Here is a 21,940-nt window from a genome sequence, read left to right as displayed (position 1 = left end):
AGTAGTAGAATAACTTACAGGTTTTGTTTCTGTGTGTTTTCAAAATTCAAGTAGTACACATATGAAGACACGAATGTTGTGAATATACTTTGTATACAACCAGAGATATGAAAGATTGTGCTCTATGTGTGGAATATGAATTGTAATGCATTCTGCTGTCATATATAACAAATGAGAATAAAATTTAAAAAAAAAATATTAAAAATCCAAGTATATTTTAAAAATAAACAGTCTCTTCATCTTTTCTTATTTTTTTTTCCAAAGGACCTTCTTAAGAAATGCTACTCTGCCAAGGCATCCTATCTCTTCCAGCAGGATAAATTCTATGATGTCAGCTATGACACAGGGGACAAGTCCATCCAATGTAGCAGGAGACCAGATGCATTCAAGTTCTGGATGACCTGGAAGGCCCTGGGCACATTAGGCCTTGAAGAAAGAGTTAATCGTGCTCTTGCTTTATCTAGGTGAGTGTGTGTCTCTCTGTGACTCTGTGTGTGTCTGTCTGTCCACGTGTCTCTGTAATAGGAAGACCAAATGAAGTAACATTTGTAACCCTGGCAAGATCTCTACATGTTCTTTTATTTGTGAATTTCTCCTTTCATGCAATAAACATTTTTCTTAACACCTACTATATGTTAGGAATTGTGAGCACAGCAGTCTTATCAACTGCCTTCCAAGATCCTAATGAGAGATGCTTTCAGATGAGAAGGCAGATAAAATACAAGTGACTCTCCTTTTTGGTAAAAGAGGTGCATGGGTCTCCAAGAGAACCCAGGAGAGTACCCTAGTGAGTTCTCAAGGGACATTGGCTGAGGCTTCTTAGAGGAAGACATTTAAATGGGACCTGATGAGGAAGAGTGAAGAATGATCCAGGCAGAGGGAGCACCAGCCCAAATCTCTGGATATGTGGAAATTCGGAAATCGAGTGTAGCTTTAAGGACTCACAAAGCAGGTACACGAGAATATGGAGACAGTGTAAAGGCATAAAGAAAAAGGTACTGCAGAAGCACCATGTTTGCTTGCCTTTTAGTATCATGGAAAATAAAGCTTTTGTCATGACTTTCAAGGACATTAGAAAAGCTCTTGAGATACAGGTGCCAGACACTTGCCATCTGAGCAAGACTGACCTGCTAAACTTAAATCAGTGGGTGCAAAAAGACAGACCGCAGCTGAATTTAGATTTAAATGTGTTCTGTTGAACATTCACTGCATAGGGTTGACCTTCATGGTGTTAAAAAGTATTTAGACATTTAAAATACTTTAAAATAGATTTCTCCCAAATCTGGACTTTGGGTCTCTATCAAAAGGTTGGACTCTTAATCCTACATCGTTTCAATAATGAACCTGATGAGGCCTTAACCTATGGAGAACAATAGTCCTCAGCATTGCCTAATGATTTTTTTTTTTTAATCCAACCAATTTACTATAGTATAGCGGTACAAAGTGGATTCAAAACTTAGCATTGACTATGTGACTTGAGCATGTTTCTTTATCTCTGTAGTCCTCAGTTTTATCTCAGTAAAATAGTAACAATAAGAGCAAATATTTATTATTGCAGAGATTAATTATGTAAAACATAATTATGCAAATCACTTGGAACGATGCCTGGCATATGCTGCATGCTAAATAAGTTGTGGCTATTCTTACCTGCTTGGCCACTGATTTGCCCTGAAAACTCCCTATTCACTCGCAAAATCCCGAAGAATCTCCTTAGATATTTATAAATTTCCTCTTCTAATTCTGGGAATGAAATGAGTATTTTGTGCATCAAATTCTGAAACCTAGTATCTTAAACAGGAATTATTCATTCTTTGGGATCTGCAGGTTAGCTGGAGTGGCTCCCCTTTATACTGTGGTGACTGCAGTATTGAGGTCTACTCTCTACACTTCTACTCTCTACATTTCTTTCATCTTCCTTGGACCAACAGGCATGCTGAGACATCTTTTTGTTATAGCCATAACAAGCCCAAGATGGCAAGCCCATACATGCAAGCTCACTTTAAACTTCTGATTGCATTATATCTACCAGCATTTCATTGACCAAAGCAACTGGCCAAGACCAACTTTCAGAGGTAATAGGTAGCCTCTGCCTTTTGGCAGGAAGAACTGCAAACTCTGTGGAAAAGGACTTGGATATTAAGACTGGTAAAGAGATGACTTTGGCACTTTCAAAAGACTTTTATAAGTTGATATGATATGTTACATTGCATTATATTATTGGGACTCTTTTTGTGGTAAAAGAAAACCTCTCAAGCTATTATAAGCAAAGAAAAGTAAATTATCACCTGAAGTGATTTATAAGGTTAGACTAATGATGGTTTAGACCAGGGGTTTAAAGAATATCACCTGGCCTGAATCTTTCTATATCTTTCAGCCCTGCTTTCCTTCATGTTGGGTTTATTTCCATGTAGGAAGGTGGCTGTCAGGAGTCAGATATATTTTCTTCCAGGTTCAAGGTCAAGGTCAGAAGGAGAGTATGCTCCTCTTCCAAAAATCTTAAGGATAATTTATTTGTGAGTGAGGGAAATGTCCATCTTGGAGTCAGTCACTGTTCTCAGGGAAATATGATGCACGCATTGGTCAATACTGTCTTTGCTTAGTACCAGGAGAGTATCAAATACTTCTATAAGGGATGTACTGAAACTGGGTGAAGAATGTGCTTTCAGTAGAGGTAAGGTTAAAGTGTTTCTATTAAAAGTAGGGAGATAACTACCCAGTTGTGAAAAAAAGCAAGTCTACTATAAATATTCTTAGATGCCCATTAAATTAAAGTCCAGGAAGCTCTGTTTCCTGCTTTGTATTTTCTTCTAGCATTTAAATGTGTTAGAATCTCTGCATTATTTTGTCAAAGCTGCTAAGTAAGTCAATGACAGGTGTCTTGAAATAAGGCTAGGTATAAATATTTGATGGTCGTATTTATTATGAAGTTAACATTCATCTCAGGGTAGAATTTATAGTCTGAGGATACTTTCTAATTTTTTGCAGAGAAATATCACAGGAGGATAAATGTTAACATTTCAATTCAATTCAACAAACACTTATTGTTTGTAAATGTTTGTCAAGTTGGATTGAATTGAATTAACATTTCAGTGAGCATCATTGCAGACTCTGTGACCTATATTTAAATATTTGAAAAAGAGTCCCTCTTTTTTTCCTGCTGTTACTCACAGTAGTTACTATTTTTTTTTTTGCCTTAACTTTCCATACTGTTGATATCCAACAGTGTATTCCTGGGGTCCATAAAGGTCACCTTGTTTTCCCACCCCTCAATGCCAAGGAAAAGGACAGTCTTTGTAGGCATGTGGAAAGGGAATCCACTTGGGAATTAATGTATAACTATAAACTTAAAGTTTCTTTAGATCATATTAAACTAACAATAGAAAGATTCTATTTTATGTCTTCTTTTCAAATTCACTGATTGCTTTATTACCCTACTTTTTAGGAATATTAGAATATCTTCTCAATTCTGGGATCTATTCTGTTTGCTTGAGCTTATATGCAGTGTTGTGCTGCTAAAAGAAAAAAAAATGTTTGTAGTGTCTGCCAATTTCCATGGTGTAAACATTTTTTTTAAATATTTATCTTTTAGTTTTAGGCAGACACAATATCTTTATTTTACATTTATGTGGTGCTGAGGATCAACCCAGTGTCCCTGCATGCCAGGTGAGCACTCTACTGCTGAGCCACAACCCCAACCCCCATGGTATAAATATTTTAATCATGGTAAACTGAAAGCTACTCACAGCTGTGGGTTGTATAACTCTGGATTATTTAGCAACTGGCTCTCACCTGCCACAGTAAACTAACTCTCTCCTTCTTCCCTGGGAAAGCAAGAGCAGATATTTTAGCTCTAGAATACTGTTGATTATGTGAGCTGCAGAGTTCAAACCACTGAAGAATTAGAGTTAAAATAATTTTGTCCTCAAGTCTACTGACCAGTGGGAATTTGCTCCAGAGTTTAACAAATAAAAATAATTCCCATCCGTGGTCAGAAAACTCTACCTGGCATAATTTCTAAGACTAACTCTGATTTATTTCCAAAAAGTATAAAATTCTTCCATAGATAACAGTCTGGCACAGTAAGTCCAGCTCGAAATCTGTATATTGACTTTAAGATTTAAAGACCAGATTTTGATAGACATAATCCCCGGCCTGGCCATGAGAGATGGTACATACCTGTAATCCCAGTGACTCTGGAGGCTGAGGCAAGAAAACCTGAAATTTGAGGCCAACCTGGGCAATTTAGTGAAACCCTGTCTCAAAAAAATAAAAATAAAAATAACCAGGATGTAACTTTGTGGAAAAGGGCCTCTCTGGGTTGGGATTATAGCTCAGTGGTAAAGCACTTGCCTGGCACGTGCAAGGCCCTCAGTTTGATCCTCAGCACCACATAAAAATAAATGAGTAAGGGTATTGTCTACAACTTAAAAAAATGTTTTGTTTTTTTTTTAAAGTTGTAACATTTAATTAAAAAGAAAGAAAGAAAAGGGCCTCTGGGGTTAAATCCCCAATACCAAATAAATAAATAAATCAGAGTGAGCACTGCTGTCCTAACCAGATAGCTTTCTCCCTCTTCTCTGGTAAAGCAAAGATTTTAGGAGGACAATGATTCTGAAGTTATGGGTTGTCAGAAATCCAGCAAGAAGGAAAAAAATGAGCCTAAAATATATCTCAGGATTTTCCCAATTTCCATTTGACCCTGTCATTCCAATTGAGGAGAAAATATTTCTCTCATGAAATATTAATTATTAAAATGCTTTATCCAGCCAGGTGCGGTGGCACACACCTGTAATCCCAGCATCTCAGGAGGCTGAGGACAGAGGATCATGAGTTCAAAGCCAGCTTCAGCATTAGCGAGGCACTTAGCAACTCAGTGAGAATCTGTCTCTAAATTAAATACAAAATAGGGCTGGGGATGTGGCTCAGTGGTGGAGTGCCCTGAGTTCAATCCCCAGTACCTTCTCCCCACCAAAGAAAAGCTTTTTTCATTTTGTTATTGGAATATCAGTAATACTGGGAGCCTAAAACAACGTGATCATTAAGCATAATTGAAACCAAGAGGGCTGGGGTTTAAAACCACCTTTTTTTTTTTTTTTTTAGCACAAAGCATGTGATCACGCATTCCTGATCTCTGCCCAGCAGAGGTGTCAGTGTTTTACAGTGGGGCAGGGGGTGGAGATAGTTACCTGTTACCTGCTTACCACCTATCTACCCACCTCTCCATCCTGATTGCACCTTTGTTGTGGCAATCGGGTTAAATGGATTCTCACTAAAGGGTGATTTTTAAAGCAGGCTCAGAAGAGTCATGTGTGTGAGTCTTTTCAACAACAACACATGGCTCAGAAACTCCCCTTCTGCTACTTTATTTGGTCTCTAGCGTGTCATTTATCTAGTCCCTTGACATACAATCTCTGCAATCTCTCAGGTGGAATTCATTTCATAGACTTGCATGAGTGCTGAGGGATGTATCTTTATCAGTCTGGAAAAGGTGAGCAGTTACACAATGGGGCTTTTGTGATAGTCGATTTCTCTGGGCAATGGGAGGAATGGAGTCTAAAAGGGACAATGTTTTCATTCTTTTCTTTAAATTGGTTACTTTAAAAAAAATCACAGTAGGATAGAGTATGTGGGTGTCTGTGATGAATCAGAGGAAGCTATGAGATAGGATATATGCAGAGCATACTGAAAGCAGATGGAAAAATCTCAAGAGTCCTGGGAGGCTTGGTGCAGCCATCAGAAGAAATTTCAATGGATAAAATGAGACTGGGAGAGAAACTTACTTTGTCCAGGGTGGTCCAAGGGGACTCTATAGTGGCTGGCGAATTGAGAAAGGGACTAGAAAGGCTATTTCCAGAAAGAGAAGCACAGCTTGCAAAACAGACAAGTGAAATCCAAAAAATTTAAATGGACCTCATGTAACAATTTGGAGAACTGAGAGTCTCTAATGTTGAGAACACATTTTTAAGGAAAGGAAAGAGAACCACTTTGGAGCCAGATTATCATTAATTTATGCTTCAGAATCAAGTCAGAATATTCATATAAGATTTACCCCAATAGGACTTCGGAAAAACTCATGCTGATATGTATTTTTTCTTCCCTCTTTTTTGTGTCAGGCTCAGTGGGAGGGAGAATGAGGAGTTTGGACTTCACTCCCTGGCTTGCCTTTGATAGAAGTAGTTTCTGATTTCTGGATTATGTCCCCAAAACTGAATGTACATCTTTTTATGGCTTCTGCCATGTAAGAATAGTTTTTTTAAAAAAAATGTATCTTATTTTAGGATGTTTCCATAGATTGAAAAAAGAAGTTGTGAGGAATAAGTCATCCCTATGAATATAGACAGAGGTGACCCAAAATTTATTTGGATTCCTTCCTAACAACTCATTTCATTTAAGCATTTATTTAGAAGAAGGTAAGATTACTTATAGAAGAAGTACTTCTCTTTTTTTTTTACAATGAACTTTTTAAAATTTATTAGTTCTAATCAGTCTAACACGACAGTAGAAAGCTCTTTGATTCATTGTACACAAATGGAGCAGAATTTTTCACATCTCTGTGCATGAAGTAGAGTCACACCATTTGTGCAATCAACAATGAACTGTTTTGTTAGTTCATTTTAGTTATACATAATGTTGGAGTTCATTTTGACATAATTATACAAGCATTGGATATAATTTGCTTTAATTCAGTCCTCAGGATTACCCCCTCCCTCTTTTTCTCCCTTCCCCTATTTCCTTTTCCTCCACTCTACTGATCTTTATCCTATTTATTTATAGCTTTTTTTTTTCAACTAGTATTTTGGAACTATGCTCTGTGGAATAATAGACTTCCAGAAGATTTTAATAGATGATCCTTCAAAAAATAATTCCATGATCAAACATGAGTAGGAAATGTTAACTAGTGTTTATTCTTCTCTTAAAAATTCAAGTGCTCACAAGAGCAATAAGAGGCCTGTAGTAGACATTTTTAACTTTGCTGTCACCAGTAAACAGACACCCAACAACCAGGCTCTCTTCTTACTTGCCATTAGAACCATGTTTTATTTAGATAATAGTGTTCCATCTGGGAGCATTGGTTTAACCCAACCCACACATGTGGCTGGGTGTATGACTCAATCAGTAAGATGCAGGAAGCATTCTGTGAACACTTGGGGAAAATGTTCTCACCTAAATAGAGAGGTGCATGTAAGAAAAGAAAGTGCTTTGTCTCTCCTCTGAGGACCCTTGTGCAAGGACGTGCTAGTTGTAGTTGTGGTGGTCATCCTGTGAACATGAGAGGAGACCCTACTGACCTCTCAGCATGGTGGGCTGAATGATAGAAAATATCTGGTTCCTGGTGATCCTCTCAAGCCAGCCAACCAGCTCAATAAGTGGCCTGCTAAATGAAGCCAGGCATACTTCTAATCATGGACAGAAGCAGTCTGTTAGGACTGGCAGTGCTCAGGTTTATTTGACAGTGGAACCTCTTTTATGTGGTGCTATTAACATGGTTACCATGAAGCATAATTTGGAAATTCTCGTGTTACACTTTTGTTATCAATAAAACATCAGGTTTCCCTCTTCCCCAAATCACTTCTAGTCTCAACTCAGCTGGAGAGTAACATGAGGTTTTACAGACTTTAAAAATGATTGCAGTGGGAACCTTGACCCCAACAAAAGGCTCAGGTCTACTTGGTCAGCAAAAATCAGAGTTTTAACTGGAAAAATTCAGTTCTGTTTTGGAACACTTTCTCCCAGGAGCAGCATTAACCAGTTGTACAGAAATATTTTAAGTGGTGACAACCGATAGTGGGTATAAGTTTCACATAGTCACAATCTACTAGGGAAGGATGTCCCTGTTTGGTCCTACATCTCCAGAGGAACTGAGGCAGGCTCAGGCAGGCTAAGAAGTTGTCAGGTTACAAGTCGATTTGCTGCATCTTAGCCCTTTCTAACCTAGTCATTGCCATGGTTTCTAGAGAGTTAAAACATTACTCAGAGCCTCTGGATGCTGAGGTCAGCTGGGTCTCCTCAGGATGAAATCACAGCGTGAGGTTGGAGTAAATGGATTGCTTGCACTTTTGTGCCTGAGAATGTGAACAAAGGGGTGTTTCACAAAGATTTCTTTGCACAGGTAGAGATTGTAGTTGTCTGCTTTGTGGTGTGCTTTATAGTTTTCTTTCAAGTTCCTTTTTAAAAAATTACACAAGTAACTATATCTATGAATCTTAATAATTCCTACCTAACCCCAAAAGTAAGCAAACTTGAAGGATATAAGGTATATTCTTCCATATTTTACTCTATGCTCAGATATGCATGTGGATAGATAACTTATTGTTCCTTTTAAAATTTTTATTTAAAAATGGAATCAAGGGGCTGGGGTTGTAGCTCAGTGGTAGAGTACTCACCTTGCATGTGGAAGGCACTGGATTCGATCCTTAGCACTACATAAAAATAAAATATCGGCATTGTGTCTGTCTACAACTAAAGAAAATCTTTAAAAAATGGAATCAAATTATCCACGATTCTTGGTACCTCACTTTTATCTTTTACTAATACATTCCCAACATCCCTGTGGTTTACCTGAAGGAGATAGAATGTATTCCTCCTAATAGCTGCATTGTATTACGCTGGGTCACTATAGTATATTTTAATCTACCATTCCCAATTTCTGGATATTAATCTTGTTTCTGGTTGTTTTTGTGTCATACACACACACACACACACACACACACACACACACACACATATACACCCCACCGCACCCCCCCCCACACACACAGGGAACTTTATATACAACATATATGCATATGCATATTTATCTTTCTGCATATAATATCTATCTCTTTGATTATCCCTAATATTAATCTTTTTCCTAGTATACTAGATCCAAAGTGATTTGCTTGATCAGAGATAGGAGGATCATTAACTTTAAAAGATTTATAACAGTTTTCTATCAGATGCCCAATGGTACTAGATGTAACTGCTTTAAAATTTGTTTCCAGTATTAGGTGGGGAATATGGATTAATATTCTTTTTATATTTTATCTTTTTAAATTAACAATGACCTCAAGCCTTATTTCTGATGTTTGTTTATTAACTACTGGGATTACTTTTTCTATAAGTTAGGAAGTTTTTCTAAAGGTTCCAAAACCTTATAGATTCATAATGCCTCCTAAAAAAATATTTGGGCTCTCTCTTCCTGCGGACCCTTAAGGTCAGAGGAGCCATCACAGGGACCCCAAAGAAAAAGGAATCCTTAAAATATTGGAAATAGTGAATGTAACTTCAAAGAAAATAGAAGAGAAAGGGAAATAAAGAAGAAAACTCATTCAATCCAAAGGAAGACCAAAAAAAAAAAAAAGGAGTAAAAAGTAAACAGAGAAGCTGAACAAGTGAAAAGTAGGAAATAACTTGGTAGAAGAAAATCCAGATTATTAATCATTGCAAATGAGGTGATAAGTGTTTCAATTAAAATATAAAGACGGTCAGAATTGGTTTTAAAAACTACAGCCAAATGCTATTTAAGAGACAAATTTAAGACATCAAAAAAGGAAAAAAGGCCCAGTGGTCCGCGGAGGGGCAGAGCTGCCAACCACTCCTGCAAGGTAGGTGGGCCTGCAACCCACTGGCAAAACAGGAGCAGCGGCCTGCTGAGAGGCAGAGCCGCCCACTCCCCCAGCGCCGGCAAGGTAGACGGAACTGTGACCACCCACAGAACAGGCCCAGCGGCCTGCTGAGGGGCAGAGCCGCCCCCCACCCCCCGCGCCTGCCAGGTAGGTGGAACTGTGACCACCAACGGAAAAGACCCAGTGGCCCGCAGAGGGGCAGAGCTGCCAACCACTCCTGCAAGGTAGGGGGGCCTGCGACCCACCGGCAGAACAGGAGTAGCGGCCTGCTGAGAGGCAGAGCCGCCCCCCCCCCCCGCGCCTGCAAGGTAGGCGGAACTGTGACCACCAACAGAACAGGCCAGACCTGCAACCAACAGACAGAACAGGCCCAGTGGCCTGAGGAAGGGTAGAGCTGCCCCCGCCCCCCCGCGCCTGCAAGGTAGGCGGACCTGCGATCCACTGGCAGAACAGCCCCAGAGGCCTGCAGAGGGGCAGTGCCGCTGCCTGCGCCTGCAAAGTAGGCAGAACTGCGACCACCGACAGAACAAGCCTAGCGGCCCGCAGAGGGACAGAGCCACCGCCCGCGCCTGCAAGGTAGGCGGACCTGCTACCGACCGGCAGAACAGGCCCAGCGGCCTGCCGGCGTGGTAGGCACATTGCCCCAATTGGAGGAGGGGCAGAGCTGACGCCTGCTCCTGTGAGGGAGACTTTGAAACTATACAAGACCAATATAAATATATAGGGGGAAAATTCAATAGCACAACAGTTTCACCAAGCAGAAAGAAATGCGAACAGTATGAAGAGACAAGGAAAGAAAGGACCACAAGCAATGCAGGTCAACTCAACGTTAGAAGAGGTAATAGCTGCAGCAGATGGAATGTCAGATAAAGAATTCAGGATATACATGCTTCAGATGATCTGGAGTCTCAAGGAAGACATCAGACAGCAAAATCAGACAATGAAAGATCACTTCAACAATGAATTACATAAACAAATCCAAGAAGCAAAAGATCAACTATACAGGGAGATAGAGGTTATAAAAAACAAACAAACAGAAATCCTAGAAATGCAGGAAGCAATAAACCAACTTAAAAACTCAATGGAGAATACTACCAGCAGAGTAGAACACTTAGAAGATAGAACATCAGACAATGAAGATAAAGTATTTCAACTTGAAAAGAACATAGACAGCTCAGCAAGACTGTTAAGAAACCATGAGCAGAACATCCAAGAAATATGGGATAACATCAAGAGACCAAATTTAAGAGTCATTGGGATACAGGAAGGGACAGAGTTTCAAACCAAAGGAATGAGCAATCTATTCAATGAGATAATACGAGAAAACTTCCCAGACTTGAAGAATGAGACAGAATCCCAAATCCTAGAAGCCTACAGGACACTGAATGTGCAAAATCATAAGAGATCCACACCTAGACACATTATAATGAAGATGCCCAACATACAGAATAAGGAGAGAATTTTAAAAGCTACAAGAGAAAGGAAGCAGATTACATTTAGGGGTAAGCCAATCAGGATAACAGCTGATCTTTCAACACAGACTCTGAAAGCTAGAAGATCCTGGAATAACATATTTCAAACACTGAAAGAAAATGGGTTCCAACCAAGAATTGTGTATCCAGCGAAATTAAGCTTCAGGATGGAAGATGAAATTAAAACCTTCCATGATAAACAAAAGTTAAAAGAATTTGCAGCTAGAAAACCATCTCTTCAAAACATCCTGGGCAAAACATTACAGGAGGAGGAAATGGAAAATAATAATGAAAACCAACAGTGGGAGGTAGGACAGTAAAGGGGGGAAAAATAATCAAAGAGGAAAACAAACCATGTTTAGTAACATAAATAAACAAATATGGCTGGAAGAACAACCCATATCTCAATAATAACCCTAAATGTTAATGGCTTAAACTCACCAATTAAGAGACACAGGCTAGTAGAATGGATCACAAAACAAGACCCAACAATATGCTGCCTACATGAGACGCATTTGATAGGAAAAGACATACATAGGCTGAAGGTGAAAGGTTGGGGAAAATCATATCACTCATGGACTTCGGAAACAAGCAGGTGTGTCCATATTCATATCAAATAAAATAGATTTCAAGCCCAAGTTAATCAAAAGGGATAAAGAGGGACACTACATACTGCTCAAGGGAACCATACACCAACAAGACATAACAATCATAAATATATATGCCCCTAACAATGGTGCAGCTATGTTCATCAAACAAACTCTTCTCAAGTTCAAGAGTCTAATAGACCACCATACAATAATCATGGGAGACTTCAACACACCTCTCTCACCAATGGACAGATCTTACAAACAAAAGTTGAATAAGAAAACTATAGAACTCAATAACACAATTAATAACCTAGACTTAATTGACATATATAGAATATACCACCCAACATCAAGCAGTTACACTTTTTTCTCAGCAGCACATGGATCCTTCTCAAAAATAGATCATATATTATGTCACAGGGAAACTCTTAGACAATATAAAGGAGTAGAGATAATACCATGCATCCTATCTGATCATAATGGAATGGAACTGAAAATCAACGATAAAAGAAGGAAGGAAAAAGAATACATCACTTGGAGAATGAACAATAGGTTACTGAATGATCAATGGGTTATAGAAGACATCAAGGAGGAAATCAAAAAATTCTTAGAGATTAATGAAAACACAGACACAACATATCAGAATCTATGGGACACATTGAAAGCAGTTCTAAGAGGAAAATTCATTGCTTGGAGTTCATTCCTTAAAAAAAGAAAAAACCAACAAATAAATGATCTCATACTTCATCTCAAAATCCTAGAAAAATAAGAGCAAAACAACAGCAAAAGAAGTAGAAGGCAAGAAATAATTAAAATCAGAGCTGAAATTAATGAAATCGAAACAAAAGAAACAATTGAAAAAAATTGACAAAACTAAAAGTTGGTTCTTTGAAAAAATAAACAAAATCGACAGACCCTTAGCCATGCTAGCGAAGAGAAGAAGAGAGAGAACTCAAATTACTAACATACGGGATGAAAGAGTCAATATCACAACAGACACTTCAGAAATACAGAAGATAATCAAAAATTATTTTGAATCCTTATACTCCAACAAATTAGAAGATAGTGAAGGCATAGATAAATTTCTTAAGTCATATGATCTGCCCAGATTGAGTCAGGAGGATATAGACAACCTAAACAGACCAATATCAATTGAGGAAATAGAAGAAACCATCAAAAGACTACCAACTAAGAAAAGCCCAGGACCGGATGGGTATACAGCAGAGTTTTACAAAACCTTTAAAGAGGAACTAATACCAATACTTTTCAAGCTACTTCAGGAAATAGAGAAAGAGGGAGAATTTCCAAATTCATTCTACGAGGCCAACATCACCCTGATTCCTAAACCAGACAAAGACACTTCAAAGAAAGAAAACTACAGACCAATATCTCTAATAAACCTAGATGCAAAAATCCTCAATAAAATTCTGGCCACTCGGATACAAAAACATATCAAAAAAATTGTGCACCATGATCAAGTAGGATTCATCCCTGGGATGCAAGGCTGGTTCAATATACGGAAATCAATAAATGTTATTCACCACATCAATAGACTTAAAAATAAGAACCATATGATCATCTCGATAGATGCGGAAAAAGCATTCGACAAAGTACAGCATCCCTTTATGTTCAAAACTCTAGAAAAACTAGGGATAACAGGAACATACCTCAATATTGTAAAAGCAATCTATGCTAAGCCTCAGGCTAGCATCATTCTGAATGGAGAAAAATTGAAGGCATTCCCTCTAAAATCTGGAACAAGACAGGGATGCCCTCTCTCACCACTTCTGTTCAACATAGTTCTCGAAACACTGGCCAGAGCAATTAGACAGACGAAAGAAATTAAAGGCATAAAAATAGGAAAAGAAGAACTTAAATTATCACTATTTGCAGATGACATGATTCTATACCTAGCAGACCCAAAAGGGTCTACAAAGAAACTATTAGAACTAATAAATGAATTCAGCAAAGTGGCAGGATATAAAATCAACACACATAAATCAAAGGCATTCCTGTATATCAGCGACAAATCCTCTGAAATGGAAATGATGACAACCACTCCATTCACAATATCTTCAAAAAAAAAAAAATACTTGGGAATCAACCTAACAAAAGAGGTGAAAGACTTATACAATGAAAACTACAGAACCCTAAAGAGAGAAATAGAAGAAGATCTTAGAAGATGGAAAAATATACCCTGTTCCTGGATAGGCAGAACTAACATCATCAAAATGGCGATATTACCAAAAGTTCTCTATAGGTTTAATGCAATGCCAATCAAAATCCCAACGGCATTTCTTGTAGAAATAGAGAAAGCAATCATGAAATTCATATGGAAAAATAAAAGACCCAGAATAGCAAAAACAATGCTAAGCAGGAAGTGTGAATCAGGCGGTATAGCGATATCAGACTTCAAACTATACTACAGAGCAATAGTAACAAAAACAGCATGGTACTGGCACCAAAACAGGCGGGTGGACCAATGGTACAGAATAGAGGCCACAGAAATCAATCCACAAAACTACAACTATCTTATATTTGATAAAGGGGCTAAAAGCATGCAATGGAGGAAGGATAGCATCTTCAACAAATGGTGCTGGGAAAACTGGAAATCCATATGCAACAAAATGAAACTGAATCCCTTTCTCTCACCATGCACAAAAGTTAATTCAAAATGGATCAAGGAGCTTGATATCAAATCAGAGACACGTCGTCTGATAGAAGAAAAAGTTGGCTACGATCTACATACTGTGGGGTCGGGCTCCAAATTCCTCAATAGGACACCCATAGCACAAAAGTTAATAACTAGAATCAACAAATGGGACTTACTCAAACTAAAAAGTTTTTTCTCAGCAAAAGAAACAATAAGAGAGGTAAATAGAGAGCCTACATCCTGGGAACAAATCTTTACTCCTCACACTTCAGATAGAGCCCTAATATCCAGAGTATACAAAGAACTCAAAAAATTAGACAATAAAATAACAAACAATCCAATCAACAAATGTGCCAAGGACCTGAACAGACACTTCTCAGAGGAGGACATACAATCAATCAACAAGTACATGAAAAAATGCTCACCATCTCTAGCAGTCAGAGAAATGCAAATCAAAACCACCCTAAGATACCATCTCACTCCAGTAAGATTGGCAGCCATTATGAAGTCAAACAACAACAAGTGCTGGCGAGGATGTGGGGAAAAGGGTACACTTGTACATTGCTGGTGGGACTGCAAATTGGTGCAGCCAATTTGGAAAGCAGTATGGAGATTTCTTGGAAAGCTGGGAATGGAGCCACCATTTGACCCAGCTATTCCCCTTCTCGGTCTATTCCCTAAAGACCTAAAAAGAGCATGCTACAGGGACACTGCTACATCGATGTTCATAGCAGCACAATTCACAATAGCAAGACTGTGGAACCAACCTAGATGCCCTTCAATAGACAAATGGATAAAAAAAATGTGGCATTTATACACAATGGAGTATTACTCTGCATTAAAAAATGACAAAATCATAGAATTTACAGGGAAATGGATGGCGTTAGAGCAGATTATGCTAAGTGAAGCTAGCCAATCCCTAAAAAACAAATGCCAAATGTCTTCTTTGATATAAGGAGAATAACTAAGAACAGAGTAGGGTCGAAGAGCATGAGAAGAAGATTAACATTAAACAGGGATGAGAGGTGGGAGGGAAAGGGAGAGAGAAGGGAAATTGCATGGAAATGGAAGGAGACCCTCAGGGTTATACAAAAGTACATACAAGAGGAAGTGAGGGGAAAGGGAAAAATAATACAAGTGGGACAAATGAATGACAGTAGAGGGGGCAGAGAGAGAAGAGGGGAGGGGAGGGGAGGGGAGGGGGGATAGTAGAGGATAGGAAAGGCAGCAGAACACAACAGACACTAGTATGGCAATATGTAAATCAATGGATGTGTAACTGATGTGATTCTGCAATCTGTATATGGGGTAAAAATGGGAGCTCATAACCCACTTGAATCAAAGTGTGAAATATGATATATCAAGAACTATGTAATGTTTTGAACAACCAACAATAAAAAATTAAAAAAAAAATATTTGGGAACAGGGATATGTATTTAGAGGCTCAATGCTTTGTGAGTCTGTGTGTGTGTGTGTGTGGTGTCACTTTATTGCTCAAAATAAAGAATCGACATTAGTAGTTAATATTTATAGGATATTTATAAAATTTTGTACATTTCAAAGACAAGACCTACATGTAGACATCAATATTGAACCTTATTTGCGAAGCCATGTAAATAAGTTTGGGGAAAAAAGGAACAGCGTGTTGTAGCTTAAGGCATTCTGTATACACATTCTAGAATGGCATTTAGTAAATAATGTGATAATAAATACCCTCTCTTTCTATAGCTTTTTGACTTTACAACATTTTGTGTATGGATTTATTCAATTTTTTTACAATGATACTTTCAACTTGGAAAGATTGGTTTTAGTCCAGTTTTATAGCTTAGGGAGTTGGGGCCCAAGAAGAACATTTTTGTGTGTGTTCTTCAGTAATTAATTGGTGATACATTATTTAGTGACATAGTCATGGTACCATAATTCCATGAGAAGACCACAGTTTTCCACATCAGTCCTTATTTATTGTTGGGTTTGATGTTTTCCTCTTTCTTTGTTTCTGCTTTTGGTATTATATTTACGATGACAATAAATATCTTGCAAATACATATCTCTTTCAGAACTTTTGACCATTAATTTACCTTTTACCCCCAAATTTGAGCACTGGGTCAGAAATTGTGAACTTTTTAAGGCTTCTGATCAAATTACTAGTTTTCAAGGCCAAACATTTCAGATTTATTTTTTATATAGACAAAAAACCAGGCTTGGGAAGAAGAGTCAATGTTATTTTACTCTATATTCCTAATGTCATTTTAGTTTTTTCCCAATCATATTCCATACCTCATGTACCTGTTCCTTTGCTTCTAGTTGATAACTCTCTTTGTATTTGAGATGACATCAAAGATATTCTGCCAATGTCTAGAGTCCATTTATTTCTTAACATCATACTAATTATCTTGGGAGAAGATGTTGATCTTAAATTAACTTACAAGTAAGGATTCTGTACCCAAAACATTTTCTTCCAAGCAAGAGAGGTAATTTAAGTGTCTATGCTAAACCCCCTTCTGTAATATTGATGTGAAAACCACATAGTCAGAGAAATATACCCAATCTCCTTTATTTGCCTTTCACACTGCAGTTAAAAGCTGATGTTAACATGTTTGATAGACATGATATCATTAAAAAGTGAATCTCTCCATGGAGACCCAGAGGACTGCAGTGGGCTCATGAATTATCTGTTCAAATCCGTATCTGTGCCTGTACCTGTACTCTTAGCTCTATCTTCTTATGTGGAAGTCCTGTCTCTGCATCAGAAATAACAGACTTGTCAACTGTGTTCATGGCATTTTCAGATTGCAATTATAAATATTATTGTTACTTCTAATTTTAGGTACCTAGTAGAAGAAATCAAGAAAAGAGAAGGATTCAAGTTACTGATGGAAGTAAGTAATGGTGGAATTGTGTTCACAGTGTGTCAGTCAACAGTGATAAAGGTGGTAATTTTCTAATCTATTATATTTCATTGGATTTTGTGTTACAGACTTAAAAACAAGTCATTAGCTTAATTCATAGAGTCCATTATGTTAATTTACTCTATTAGTGAGCATTTTTCCTTTGTTGGATTCATAGGGAATACATTTGCCTTTAAGTATTGAAAATTAAAATGCTCAATAATAATTACCAGGGATAATAGTGAATAAATTATGACCTCTATCTTGATATATAAATTGCATAATGAGTGTAGTGCAAATATTCAACTGTGCCTGCATGTGAAAAATCAATTATCAGAACGCACAATAATGCATACATTTTTCTCTTTCTATAAAATAATGAAAGCATATTAGCTTTGAAGCACTGGGAAAATAAGTCATTTTGTTGTTGATGTCGTTGAATTGTTTGCTACACATAAGAAGTAAGGTGGTTACAAAGTTAGAGGAATTCTTTCTAAGATATGAGAATATTGTTTAATTCTGATTTAAAAGAAAGTATGAGGTTTTCTTAGATCTTGTTATAGCCTATACCTTATTGCATTTTTTTAACCTAATATAAAATTACCGAGTGGTTGCAATCTAGGAACTTGTGCTGTATATAAGAAATCTAGTAAATTTTTGGTGAGCATTTGTTTGGCAAGATATATTGAACAATGACTATTTGTCGGGCACAAGTCTGGGCATGCTGAAGATGGAGACAGAGCATGTTCCTGCCCTGATAGTGCTGACATTCAAATGGAAATTGAAAGGCACTGAACAAGCGAATAGATACTTGGAAAATGTCAGGTAGTGAGAACTCATAAGAAAGTACAGGAGAGATAATCTAGTATACAGATAAATGTTATCAGTATGGCAAGTTCTATAATGGAAATGATTAAGATAAAATTCTGAAATGAGGGAGTGGGGGGACTGGTTTGGCTTGGATGGTTGGATCAGGGCCATTTAAGCTCATCTTTGAGCTAAGACCTGAATGATAATAAATGAGTACAGATGTTTGAGGGAAAAGCATTCTAGGTAGAAGAGAATTTTATGTGTTGGTGCCCTGGAAAGAAGGTGTCTTCAACAAAGAGAAATGAAGTACATGATGCAGTTGGAAATGTGGGCAGAAAGGAGATCAGGTGGGTCAGGCTGATCAAGGTGAGACCTTCAGTTCTTGTTCCAAGTACAGTTACTGGAGATGTTTCAAGAAGGGTGTAGTCTATTCCAATTTGAAAGTATCATGCTGGATGTCATGAAGAGAGAGGAATGTGATGGGGTGGAGTGAAGGGAGGACAAGAAGAGAATAAACTAGACAAACTAGGATACTGTTGTAGTAGCCCAGGTGAGGTGTCATGACAGTCCTCAGCAAGTTTGAGAAGCACTTCTCAGGGAATCCAGAGAACAGCTTCTACCACTATCTGCAAAGGAAGCATCAGATTAGGAGGTTCTAAATCTTCAAAGTTCCTGAAAATCTGAGATACAAATGAACTTGAAAAGTCACACTTAAATGACATTTTAGTCAGACTACCAAGAAGCAAAAAGGCAAATTTGTGGGATGTCTAAAGAGAGGTAACCTGGTGCCTTTGACAGGTCAGTGGGTTAAAGAGACACAAAGGAGGAAGTGGTGATAATTGTTTTAGGTTCAAAGAGACTAGAGATACCTAACAACCAAATGCAGCATGAAAGACACTAGTAGAACACTAATTTGAACAAACCAACTATAAAAACTCATTTTTTGGAAGAGTTTTGGGTAACTTTGAATATGAACTAGTTATTGGAGGATATTTAGGAATTATTGATAATTTCATTAACCATAAGAATGGACTTATTACTAAGAACCTGTTAAGTTTTTCAAGGTGCCTTCCTAACCATGTAGGGGAGAAACAACAGTCATGTGATTGGCTTAAGTCAAGTTGGAGTCACTTTTTGGATTTTCTTGAGTCTGAATTATTTCTTTATTTTCTCAAATTTCAGTTGCCTTAGTTTCTCTTAACAATGGAAATTATAGTGCTTATGGAAAATACTGTATACCTTGGATCTGCACAGTCTTCTGATAGATGATGAAAAAACGTGATGAGAAAAAAAGATGAACTGCTTGAGATATTATGAAAATATTCTTCCTAAAGGCTTAGCAGTGTGAGGAAGGAACCTCCTACCATCAACTTTCGGGAATTACATTAATATCTTTGTTAAGAAAGTTAGGGTGGTTTTTAATCAATAGGCAGCCTCTACTCCTGAGTATTTTCCCTATGGAATTCAGTTGGCCCTTGCAGTGAAGGTGACTTCCTAGATGATCCTCCAGAATTTCAACTATAAGGAGTTTTTTCTTTGTGGTTTTATTTTGTTTGTTTGTTTGTTTATTTGTTTATTTTTGGTATTGGGGATTAAACTGTAGGCCTCTTGCATATATAGCTCATGCTCTGCACTGAGCGACACCCCCAGCACCTCCTATAAAGATTTTTTTGTATGTGATATACGTCTTCCACTTCCTCTTATTTTATTTCAAGAAATAAAATAGAATTACACCTTGAATTTCACATGCAAGTGTCGAATTGAGGAGGATGGAGGGAGGGAGAGACAGACAGACTGATGGTTAGCAGAGAACATCGAGAAATCTAAGCAGAACATTGAGAACAGTAAGTGAACACAATAATTGAGGACCAAGCACTTGAATATCTGATCCTGAAGCAAGCAAAAGCAATGCATATCTTCTTGAAGATGATTGAAAGTTATTATTTTCAATAAATTGTACATTATTCATAGTCACCTGAAAATCATATCTCTGCTTTTCCTGGATTGGATCTAAGATCTAATAGATATTTTCCTAGAGGTATATTCATTCTTACACCATCATTCACATATTTTATTTTCATCTTTTGGGAGAGTCCTAATTATTTAACTTTTGGTTTTCCTTTTTGAGATCTACATTAGGAAGAGGTATTTAGGTTTCATAGACTTGCAGAATTATAAAGCATCTTCAAGGACATCTGGTTGGCCTCCTGTCCATTGCAGGTAGTCAACAGGTGATCAGTCTCTGCTTGTACACTTCCTCCTGCATAGAATTCATTAGTTCATCTCTCTCCAAGGTAGCACAGATTACTCACATTCTAGTACTCAGTGAACCATACTACTAAGATGTGTCAAGCATGTGTGTTTTATGTTACATAGTCATTTTGTTATATAGATTGCCTCTTGGGTCCCACTTCTAGTCTTTGACCTCTTCAGCCCATCCGCCATACTGTAGTATGAGTGGCTTTTCCAAAGTGAAATCTGTTCCCAAGGATGAAACTCTGCAGTGACTCCACATTACCTCTGGGATCAAGCCCAGACTCCCGGCCATGGTCTATGAGGAAACCCCACATGATATGACCTCCACCTCCATTTCCAGCTTCACCTCTTCTCATTAAACACTGTCCCCTCTTCATTCTATTTGCCATTCTTCTGAATTCACTGGCTTCTACATGTGCACTATTCCTTTGCCAGAGTATTATATTCTGAAAAAAAAAAAAAAAAAAAAAAAAAAAAAAAAAATATATATATATATATATATATATATATATATATATATCCTTCTTCTGTAATGCTCACTCCATTGTAGTTTATCTGCCTCATCTAGCTCCCTAACTTTCATCTGAATTTCTAGAGGTGAGTATACTAAGTCATGTTCTCATCCCAATGCATAGTCCAGGAAATTCTGGACTATTCATAGTATAGGAAATTCTGATTATTATGTAGTACTGTTTAGTTGGCCTTCTGTGGATACTCTGCAAGATTTAGTGTTCCCTTTCAAATATGCTACCCAGAAATTAACACAGTAATATATCTCAACTGATTTTAATGAGGCGGTGTATCCATTTGAAAAGTCATCTCTTTCTACCAATATGGCCCCAAATAATATAATAGAGTGCAACTGTGTGCCAGATGTGGTACCAAATACTGAAAATAAATTATCTTTCTGTTCCTCAGACCCATGCTGTAGTATAGACAATACCATCTCCATCTCTGTATTATAGTTTAGAAAGCAGATACTTAGAACATGTGTCCATATTCAAGCAAAGATCTTTTGGAATTCAACCCCACATCCTTATGAGTCTAAAACCCATGCTTTTTGTACTACCTAAGCCTGCCTTTGACATTTTTCAGTAGTCCAATCTTATTTAAAACCTGGAAGACTGAAGTCAGCTATAATCCACCATTCCAGCTTGCCTTCATTCAATATTTGCCTGATTGATTATTTGAATCTGTGTGCTGGAGTTCACATTCATACTTATTAAAATGCATAGGACTCGATTTGTTTTTATTACTACTATTCTGATTTAATGACTTTGCAAACGAAGGGGATGACTCCTTTTATATGACTCAGTTTTACTGAACTGTCATCTCTTGGTGACCATGAATTGATTTCTCAAGTGGTCTCTTATCATTTACTCAATAATCCATCCTGGGATTCACATGAAAGCACCTTGGAGTATATCTGTTTCTTTTTCCTATTTGAAAATCAGGATAGATTCATTTTTTCTCTAATGGCAATTTAAAGATTATGACAGTGTTCTTGTTGCTACAGGGTTTTTGTACCCTGCACGACAGAGATGAATTCCTTTTTATGTCTTTCCATTTTTATGGTTTTTAAAGAACATAGACTAAGCGTTTTCCCAAGATACCCAAGAGGTCATACTTTCATATAGGAAGGGAATTAAAATTAAGTGGCATGTGA

At 37.6% G+C, this 21,940-nt stretch overlaps 1 protein-coding gene across 1 annotated transcript in view; it reads left to right on the top strand.

Moving 5' to 3' along the window:
• Gadl1 (glutamate decarboxylase like 1) overlaps nucleotides 1-21,940 on the top strand; it is a 151,877-nt gene that overhangs the window by 75,007 nt on the left and 54,930 nt on the right. The window contains exons 12-13 of the mRNA XM_027932548.2: nucleotides 265-464; nucleotides 17,148-17,199. Coding sequence (XP_027788349.1) covers nucleotides 265-464; nucleotides 17,148-17,199 — 252 coding nt within the window. The remainder of the gene's footprint in view (nucleotides 1-264; nucleotides 465-17,147; nucleotides 17,200-21,940) is intronic.

Source organism: Marmota flaviventris, chromosome 1 (genome assembly GCF_047511675.1).
Source record: "Marmota flaviventris isolate mMarFla1 chromosome 1, mMarFla1.hap1, whole genome shotgun sequence".
NCBI classification, from domain to species: Eukaryota; Metazoa; Chordata; class Mammalia; order Rodentia; family Sciuridae; genus Marmota; species Marmota flaviventris.
The sequence above is the reverse complement of the archived record's forward strand: the minus strand, read 5'-3'. Positions and strand labels throughout refer to the sequence as shown.